This window comes from Mandrillus leucophaeus, unplaced genomic scaffold (genome assembly GCF_000951045.1).
Source record: "Mandrillus leucophaeus isolate KB7577 unplaced genomic scaffold, Mleu.le_1.0 Scaffold247, whole genome shotgun sequence".
NCBI classification, from domain to species: domain Eukaryota; kingdom Metazoa; phylum Chordata; class Mammalia; order Primates; family Cercopithecidae; genus Mandrillus; species Mandrillus leucophaeus.
In genome coordinates, this window is record NW_012102554.1 from 2,496,582 (window position 1) to 2,506,676 (window position 10,095).

Genomic DNA, 10,095 nt, shown 5'->3' on the forward strand with positions numbered 1-10,095 from the left:
TTTCTAAGTATGGAAATTTATTTCTCTTACAATGTTGACAATACTGTTCAAGGAATAATCATCTTGGCTTTTACCACTCACTATTCTTCACTTTCAGGAACTGATTCATTTGGAAGAAAGATTAGGAAATGTCAATCGTGGAGCATCCCAGGGGACAATTGAAAGATGTACATATCCACATAAATATAAGAAGGTAAGAATTTATTCAATGAAGCTTCTAGAGTGTTACTGAAATGCATAAATGTGATATATGCCTTCTCTGAATTTGTGGATTCTAGCAATGACATTTTAATTGAAGTAATACATACATATTGTTTAAAAATTTTGGAAAGTATAAAAAATATATACTCTGCAGTTTCTTACTCTGCAGACCCTAGTCCTTCTTCCCAGAAGTGAAATCATAGTTAAGGATTTAGATATTCTTCCAGATACTTTTTAGCATTTTCTAATAAGGTACATATGTATATATATTTTTTGTCTACTTAAAAAAAAAAAAGGAGATGGGAACCACATAGTTTACAGATTGCCTTTCATGCCATCTGATCATCCTTACTATTTTTAATAGCTTATACAGAATTCCATCATTTGGCAGTACTGTAATTTTTTTAACTAGCAGTTTATTTTGATGGACATTTTATTGATGTGTATTTCTTCTACTCTACCCTCAGTTGCTTGTATAGCATTGTTACAGAGTAGACGTGTTAAATACGTGTCTTAAAGCAAACAGTGCCGAATACCAACAGTCCCCAACCTTTTTGGCACCAGAGACCAGTTTCCATGGAAGACAATTTTTCGTGGATAGGTGGCAGAGGGGATAGTTTCAGAATGAAACTATTCCACCTCAAATCATCAGGCATTAGATTCTCCTAAAGAGCACGCAACCTATATCCCTTACATGCGCAGTTTACAACAGGTTGTAAGAGAATCTAACGCTGCCGCTGATCTGACAGGATGCAGAGCTCCTGCAGTGATGCTTGCTCACCTGCCACTCACCTCCTGCTGTGCACCCGGGTACTGGTTTGCAGCCCAGGGGTCGGAGACTCTTTTATACTATGTAGAGAATAATCATAAAGTGTGAAAATTACGATTCTTTGTATTTTTCATCTATTTTCAAAGAGTATTGAGGTATTACCAGTACATTCAAGTCTTCAACTGTCCAAGCTAAGTACTGTAACTAATGTTAATTTAAATGGATGTTATTTGAAACATTCACTAGTAAAATAATACTTACTTATCTATGCTCATGGTAGGATAAAAAGAGTTTATTTTGTTTATCATTCTCATTGTGGATTAAAAGTAATAGCTTTCAAGTGAATGAGTTTCTGTTAAATTTTGCTTTTGATCCCAATTATTAGAGGGTCTTAAAAATATACTTAATTGATGATAGTCACTTAATTCATCCATTTATTTATGACAGTCTTACCTGGGAAAAAAGTGCGGGCGAATATGTGGTTTTGTTTTGTTTTGTTTTGTTTTTCAAATAAACACAGACTTTACTCAGTTGTTCAATAATGTCATCTCTACTAATAAGGTAACAACTGATTGGTTCTCACAGAGGAAACTGCACTGCAAACAAGATGGGGAAGAAGGGACTGAGGAAGACACAGAGGAAAAATGTACTATCTGTTTGTCTATTTTAGAGGAAGGTGAAGATGTGAGGTAACTAGAAATTAATTATCTAAAATCCATTGTCAAAACTGTACATGGGATTTTATTTGAAAAGTAAATTACACCAGGCATGATGGCTCACACCTGTAATCCCAGCACTTTTTGAGGCCAAGGCCAGAGGCTCTCTTGAGACTAGGAGTTCGAGGCCAACCTGGGCAACATAACAAGACTCTGTTTCTACAAAAAAGAAAAATAGTACAATTATTTGCATGTGATGGTGTGCACCTGCAGTCCCAGCTACTCAGGAGGCTAAGGCAAGAGGATGACTCAAGCCTAGGAGTTTGAAGCTGCAGTTGAGCTTTGAGCACACCACACTGCACTCCAGCTTGGGCAATAGAGTGAGACCCTGTCTCTGAAAAAAAGGATAAAAGTAAACTGGAAACCAAATAAAGATTATTCTTGGCATATACTGTTACCAGTCTCTCCATAAGAGCCCTTAGTATACAATATTAAGTATATATAACAATTATTCCATGAAAACAATATTACTCACCTTTAATCAGTTATGTACTGGTAGAACTGGCTTCATCTAGTGAGTGAAACAATAAAAGATTAAAGTCTCTATGTTACCAATGTGGGAGTGGGAAATGTACTACCTATTTTAGGGCCACACAAGGTTTGGCCAGGGAAATTTTGTAGTCAAAATTGTCTTCTGTAAATCTTGCAGAAATGAGAATTTGAGAGGTTTTGGAGGTCCTAGAAAGTTATAATGTGTTCTTCAAAACTTGAAACGGATCCAGATTAGCCTTATGCGGTTTGTTTTACAGCATCTTTTTTTTTTTTTTCTTTTCTGGGAGATGGTCTCTTCCTGTTGCCCAGGCTGGAGTGCAGGGGAGCAGTCTCAGCTCACTGCAACCTCCACCTCCTGAGCTGAAGCGATCCACCTGCCTCAGCCTCCCAAAGTGCTGGGATTACAGGCATAAGCCACGGCACTTGGCTATAGCGTCTTTTATAAACTGGTTTTGTCCTAAAATTTCCTCTACACTCGTAGGACTATTCCCTTCTTGCACTTTTGTTGTTTAGAAAATGTTAGTATGTTAACCCTAATATTAATTTTAGGCATTTTATTTGTATAATCACTTAAGTAATTGTTTTCTTCCTGTTCTTTTTTTTAATGTTAACATAATGCCATATGAAACAGGTTCTATATCATATATAACAGAACCATGTAGTAATATTATTGCCCTAATTTATAAGGATAATTTTGTCATACCGCTTCAGTTGACTGAGAAAAAAATTATTGTCTACCATATGACAAAGTTATTTGCACACGATATTTCTAATGAAGGTTTATAAATTTGGAACTTAATGCTTTTACAGTATTGACAGTACTGTTCAAGGAATAATTGAGAAACTGTTTAAAGCTACTATTTTAAGAAGATATTAGGAAGTCTGAAAAGTGTATAAAAACTCTTTAACGGTGGCTAGAAGTGGAAATGGACACAAGTCAGTAACTTTTATCCCACTGTTAACACTCAGAATTAATGTTACCCTATCTTGCTTGGAGGCTTTATTTCTCAATTTCTGATTGGTAATTTGGCATGATGTAAACAAACTAAAATCATTACATCTCCTTTTAACCTACCTGTTAAACAGTAGCACAGTATTAAGTGTATATAACAATTATTCCATGAAAACAATATTACTCACTTTTAATCAGTTATGTACTTAAGTTTATCTATAAAGATTATACTAAGACATTTCTTAGTGAGGAAATTGTGGTTACTATATATTTGCCACATGAATGCTAATGTTTTTGAGAGAGAATTAAATGAGGTAATAAATATATATTTGAGATAATATGTATTTTTAAAGGGCATTACAAATGCAGTGATGATTTGATATTTAAAAATATATTTGCAATATTATGTGACAGGTAACATACTACTAACTCCAGAGCATTGGCATCTCCTGTACCAAAACAAAACTGGAATAATTGCCAGTGTAATTTGTGTTCTTACAATTTTTAAGATTTTATATAATATGATCCTGTAGCTTTGAAAGTTAATTATCTTGATCATTTATATATTATATTGCCCAGAGTGCTAATTTAATCTGTGTGTTTTATAGAAGAGAAAGATGCTTAGTAACTTCAAAACATTATTGAATTATTACATATATAATTTGTTTACCATGTGCAATTATCATAAAATTAATTTTTGCTTTTTGTTTTCTTGCCAATAATAGACGTCTTCCATGTATGCACCTTTTCCACCAAGTGTGTGTTGACCAATGGTTGATCACCAATAAGAAGTGCCCCATATGCAGAGTGGACATTGAGGCCCAGCTCCCAAGTGAAAGTTGACACCATGTTTCAGAACTCTTGCCCTCCCTCTCATTCCCATCCTTCCTGGTACTGCAGTCAACCAAAGATGGCATGACTTACCTGCGCAGATTTGGAAGCATTGAACTTAGAGTGCTGGCTCTGCTATATGGTACAACTAATGCTAGACCTACAGTTTATGTATACAGTTGATTTTCATGTATTTATAAAAGCTTTTTTTTCTAGATTTGACATTTTTCTGTATCATTTTACTGTATTTTTGCATGGTTCCTTGTATTGCATTTCTTTGCACATATTATGGGCTTGTGACCCTAAACTTGCAGGCAAGATTAGCTGCTTTAGTAAGTAGAATTTTGTGGTCTTTTTGTTTTTTACATAGTACCAAGCCTAGATAATTATGAATTTTTTATCCATTACTAACCTTTAATTTAATCAATCATGTACTTTAGTTTAATGTATAAAGATCCTCTAGAAAATGATAATATTGTGTATTAAGACATTCCTTAATTAGGACAAAATGGCTGCTGTATATTTACTATATGGAGTTCTGAGTTAAATACCATCCTCAATACTGGGAACAGAATACAACCCATATTAAATCAGATGCAGGTGGTAGTCACATCACCAGAGTGATCAGTATAAATTTTCTTGGTGTATCCTTTTCCTTTCAACACAGTGCAGATAAGAGTTGAATATTGATATCATACATTTAGACTGCTGTTCTGATTGCATTTATCTTTTTCCTACATCATTTAGAATTTTATTTCCCTGATTCAGTTTTTGCTGCTGTGAAACAGCTCTGATGAACACTAAATATTAATTTCAATTAGCTAGATTGTACATACTTGCAGATTTAACAAAATTTTAGGGAAATTGAAAAAGACATGTAGAATTTGTTGTCTTCTGCTAAGCACGAAAAGTTAAGATATCTGCTTACAGTGATTTTGTAGACACATTAAGGCAAGATTTGGAATTTAAGTCATTGGCAGGTATCTGTGCATTCATAGAACTTCTAAAGGTCCCAGGATCACTTTTAAGGGATTTTTATTAGTTTAAAGATAAATAAAGTCAGCTGAATCTACATGTCTCTTGTTTTATTTCTCTCTAAACTTGAAAACAGTAAATCTGCAGATACTGTGAGGCACAAATTATACTGTCAACCTACTGTTGCTATGGTTATATACTCCCACTTCATACATTACCAAGAGTCGATCACTGATTTAAAATTTTTAATTTCTATAGTTAAGATTTACTGCATAATATAGAATATAAAGTTAAGTTAACATACTAACATTTCTCCTTTGGAGGAAGTTTTAATCTACTTCAGGATGCATATTATTATCAAGATACTTTCATATACAGGATAGCCTAATTTTATTTGTTTAAATATGCTTAATATGCCCCAGATTGCAAATGCATCCAGTCAGTAATATCACTGTCTGTATGTGGAGGACATGTTCCCATGGATCATATGTGAAGATGTCAATAAGCTTGCATTAAGCCACCTGCTTTGTAAGTGGATTGATTAATAAATAACTTATATTTCTATTGTCTTTGTGTTTCATAATTAGTTTTTATAAAAACAGTTTACATTAAACATCTTGGAATTCAAAAATAGTGATCTCACTCAAATTGACATTTGCATAATTTGACATTTATGTTCGTTCAGTTATGACTACTTGCCCTTTTCTTCATATTAGTAAATGTTACACTGTCATAGTTGTCGTTGTTAACATGCTTCAACATAGTATGTGTGTAGATGGACGATGGATTTAAAGAGCATACCTTACGATTAAACCGAGGTTATAGAAGGTCAGGGGAGAGTGAAGGACTGAGTGACCTATGGCTGCCATCTTACTGGGGAAAAGAGCAAGTAGCCTGTCTTCCTTTAAGTAAGTAGCCTGTAATGGATGTAGTACTTTGCCACTGGAATACCCCGGGTCTGTGCCAAGGGATTGAAGAAGTGTAAGATGGGAGAACTGTATGTCATGGAGTCCTCTTGATGTTCCCCCGAATACAAGTAAAGCACAGGTGGATTTCTCTATTTTTTGAATATTACATCAGATTTAGATGCATGACTACCTGTTGACTTGTTTTATAATTGCTACTGATTTTTTTAATGTAGGCAAAGCTTCGTTACTTTGAAATTTATTTAATAAAAGTGTGACATAAACCTGAATTGTTAATATAGGAGCTTATTAAGCTACTGCCATTAGTTACCGGAAAATGTGATAAGTAATGAAGAAAGTAAGGAAGAAAATGACTTTGAACATTTTGACTTTTTGTGCTTTGTTTTGGTGTCTTCCATATCCTGCTGCATCTTATATGTCAAAATGGACATTTCAGTGATAGCTGTCCAAATACATAAAAACTAAAATTCTTTTGTCAGCAAGTCTTTATTTTTATTGTTTTTAACATGCAAGTGATAAACTGATAATTTGAAACCTTTTTCTTACTCCGGTGACTTTATTTTAGCTGCTAGCACACTTCAGCATTTGAACCATAACAGCTAACTTAGAGAAAACTACTTCTGTTTTAAAAGCTGTTATTTGTTCATTCCTGTAATCCCAGCACTTTGGGAGGCTGAGGTGGGTGGATCACGAGGTCCGGAGATCAAGACCATCCTAGCTAACATGGTGAAACCCCGTCTCTACTAAAAATACAAAAAATTAGCTGGTCATGTGGTGGCGGGTGCCTGTAGTCCCAGCTACTCTGGAGGCTGAGGCAGGAGAATGGTGTGAACCTGGGAGGCGGAGCTTGCAGTGAGCTGAGATGGTGCCACTGCACTCTAGCCTGGGCAACAGAGTGAGACTCATCTCAAAAAAACAAAAAACTGTTACTTGTAACTAGTTGAATCACTAAAATTAAAATATAAGCTCTTGAGGACATTTTGTTATTAGTGTTTCATAAATGGGAATAGTTTAAATCTGTAGAAAATACATCCTGGTTTCTAACTTCCAGAACCTTGGGAATGCAGTATATGTGTGTCACACACACACACACATATATATACACACACACACACACACACAGTGTTATGTATATTTGTTGGTGGTGTTTTTGAGATAAAGTCTCCATCTGTTGCCTAGACCGGAGTGCAGTGGTGTGATCTCAGCTCACTGAAACCTCCACCTCCTGAGTTCAAGTGATTCTCGTGCCTCAGCCTCCAGAGTAGCTGGGATCACAGATGTGTGCCACCACATCACCGTGGCCGGCTGGTATATATGTATATTTTTTTTATTGAAAACTTCACGTGTCACAATATTGAATATGTCATTTTCTGTCAGTCATAGATATTAAGAATTATATACAATGCTGGGGGTGGTGACTCACACCTGTAATCCCAGCACTTTGGGAGAGTGAGGCAGATGGATCACTCAAGGACAGGAGTTTGAGCCTAGCCTGGCCAAACCCCATTTCTACTAAAAAAAATACCAAAATTAGCTGGGCATGATGGTGCATGCCTGTAGTCCCAGTTACTTGGAAAGCTGAGGCAGGAGAATTGCTTCAATCTGGGAGGCAGAGGTTGCAGTGAGCTGAGATTGCACCATTGCACTCAGTTTTGGTGACAGAGCAAGACTCCGTCTCTCAAAAAACTAGTCTCTCCCCAAAGCTTTATCTGTTGTTATGCAGTGGTTTTCACTTTGTAACCCCAAAACTTAGTGGTTTATACATCAAACATCTCAGTTTCTGTGGATCAGGCACTCAGGAACAGCCTAGTTTTGCATTTCTACTTCTGGGTCTCTCATGAAGTTATAATCAAGGTCAAGGTGACTGTTGGGGCTGCAGTCATATATATATATATTTTTTTTTGAGACAGTCTCACCCTGTCACCCAGACTGGAGTGCAGTGACGTGATCTCAGCTCACTGCACTCTCCGCCTCCCAGGTTCAAGCTATTCTCCTCCCTCAGCCTCCCAAGTAGCTGGGATTACTGGTACACGCCATCTCACCTAGCTACTTTTTGTATTTTTAATAGAGATGGTGTTTCACCATGTTGGCCAGGCTGGTCTAGAACTCCTGATCTCAGATGATCCGCCCACCTCGGCCTGCCAAAGTGCTGGGAGTACAGGTGTGAGCCACTGCACCTGGTTGCTCTTTTTTTTTTTTTTTTTTTTAACCTTTTTAAAATCCACCCTTCTGCACACTGTTGGGTTACAGTCATCTGAAGGCATCACTGGGTCTGGACAATCCATTTCTAAGATTGCTGAGTCCGCAGGCTGTTGACAGGCAGCCTCAGTTCCTCAGTGGCTACTGAGAGAGTTCACTTCTTTGCTACAGGAGCCTCTCCAGAGAGCTGCTGGAATGTCTTTACAACAGGGTAACTTGTTTTATCCAGAACTAATGATCCCAGAGAAAGCCAGGAGGAAGCCACATGCCACTTTTAGACCTAGTCTCAGAAGTTACACTTTGTCCTTTCTGCCACATTCTATTTGTTAGAAATGAGAGTCACTAAGGGCAGGCTGTACTCAAGGTGGTGAACTAAGTTCCACCATTTGAAGAAAGGTAGAGCCAAGGATTTGTGTACAAATTTTGAAAACATTCTTATTCCATATGTCAAGACCCACCTTCAAACATGTAAACTTCTGTGGGCAAAAATTCTTTTTTTTTTTTTTTTTTTTGTGCAGGGGAAGTCTCGCTCTGTCGCCCATTTTTGAGTGCAGGGGTGCAATCTCAGCTCACTGCAACCTCCGTCTCCCAGGTTCAAGCGATTCTCCTGTCTCAGCCTCCCAAGTAGCTGGGTTTACTCATGCCTGCCACCACACCCGGCTAATTTTTTAAAATTTTTTAGTAAAGACGGAGTTTCACCATGTTGGCCAGGCTGGTCTCGAACTCCTGACCTCAAGTGATTGTGGCGAACATTCTATCAGAATGGCCTCCGTGCTTCCTAAGGCTTTCAATTACCTCTCATCCATAATTCAGCACCAGATGATTTCTTGTGCCTGCAGGAGATAACCAAATGCCAAAACATCTCCTTGAAATGACGAAGGCAACTCGAATTTCCCATGTGAAAAATCTACCAGGGTAACATTAGTGAGAATTCAGTTTACAAATGATCAGAAATCACAGATACTGTGCTGTTTTCTTAAACTGTGATTCCCCCTGTCCCTGTGACACCAAGATGATAAGACTATTCCAGCAAACAAAAAGCTGATTTGGTGCAAGGACAGGGAATACTCCCAGGTAAGTGTATTTGTTAACCTGTTTTGTAACAAACCATCCCCAAATTGAGTGGTTTATCAAACACATTTATTTGTTCACAGTTGCATGATTTGGGCAGTGCAGGGCAGGCATAGCTCATCTTTCACTGTGGTATGACGTTTTCCTCATGTGGCTACATTCAGCTGCAAGTTCTACTGAGACAGAGTGTCCACGTGGCCTCACCTTGTATATGTGACGTGTTAGCTGGGGTGATTAGGACAGGTGATAATGCACTGGGCATTTCTCTCAATGTCATCTCTAGACAGGAATAGCTTAGGTCTCTTTATGGTGGTGACGCAGGACTCCGAGGGAGAAATAAACTGCTTCGAAGACCCAATCCCCTTACCGGAACAGCATCTCTTCTATCACATTCTGTTGATTAAAGCAAATAATAAGGCTAGCCCAAATTTAAAGAGAGAAAATAGATTACACCTGTTCACAGAAGACACAGAAAAAAATAAAAATAAAAATGGCATTCTTTAATCCACCACAGTGAGGTAAAACAAGTCTCATCGTTTTGTTACAATATCTAGTACAAGCTTTCTGAACACATTTACTTTTCCCCCCAAACCAAAGCTTTGCATATAGAGAAGCCCATGTGGCAAAATGATTTATGTTCTCAGAGGACTCGGCAGTGAAGGAACTTTCGGTTTCCCAGGGTGCTTTTTTTTTTTGAGACAGAGTCTCTCACTCTGTCACCCAAGCTGGAGTGCAGATCTTGGCTCACTGCAAGCTCCACCTCCCGGGTTCACGCCATTCTCCTGCCTCAGCCTCCTGAGGCTGACCTCGCCTGGCTAATTTTTTTTTGTTTTTTGTATTTTTAGTAGAGACAGGGTTTCACCATGTTAGCCAGGATAGTCTCAATCTCCTGACCTGGTGATCCGCCTGTCTCTGCCTCCCAAAGTGTTGGGATTACAGGCGTGAGCCACCGAGCCCGGCTTG

General features: G+C 37.7%; 1 protein-coding gene across 5 annotated transcripts in view; it reads left to right on the forward strand.

The window, feature by feature from the left end:
* The window catches only part of RNF111 (ring finger protein 111), a 117,345-nt gene extending 111,221 nt beyond the window's left edge, over positions 1-6,124 (forward strand). For 3 of the 5 annotated variants that reach the window (XM_011983189.1, XM_011983188.1, XM_011983185.1), the window contains 3 exons: positions 98-193; positions 1,556-1,659; positions 3,856-5,505. In XM_011983189.1, coding sequence (XP_011838579.1) covers positions 98-193; positions 1,556-1,659; positions 3,856-3,973 — 318 coding nt within the window. In that variant the 3' untranslated portion in view covers positions 3,974-5,505. Of the gene's footprint in view, positions 1-97; positions 194-1,531; positions 1,660-3,855 lie in introns of all 5 variants that reach the window. The other 2 variants (XM_011983186.1, XM_011983187.1) reach the window with 2 other exon arrangements.
* Positions 6,125-10,095: the final 3,971 nt, after the last annotated feature.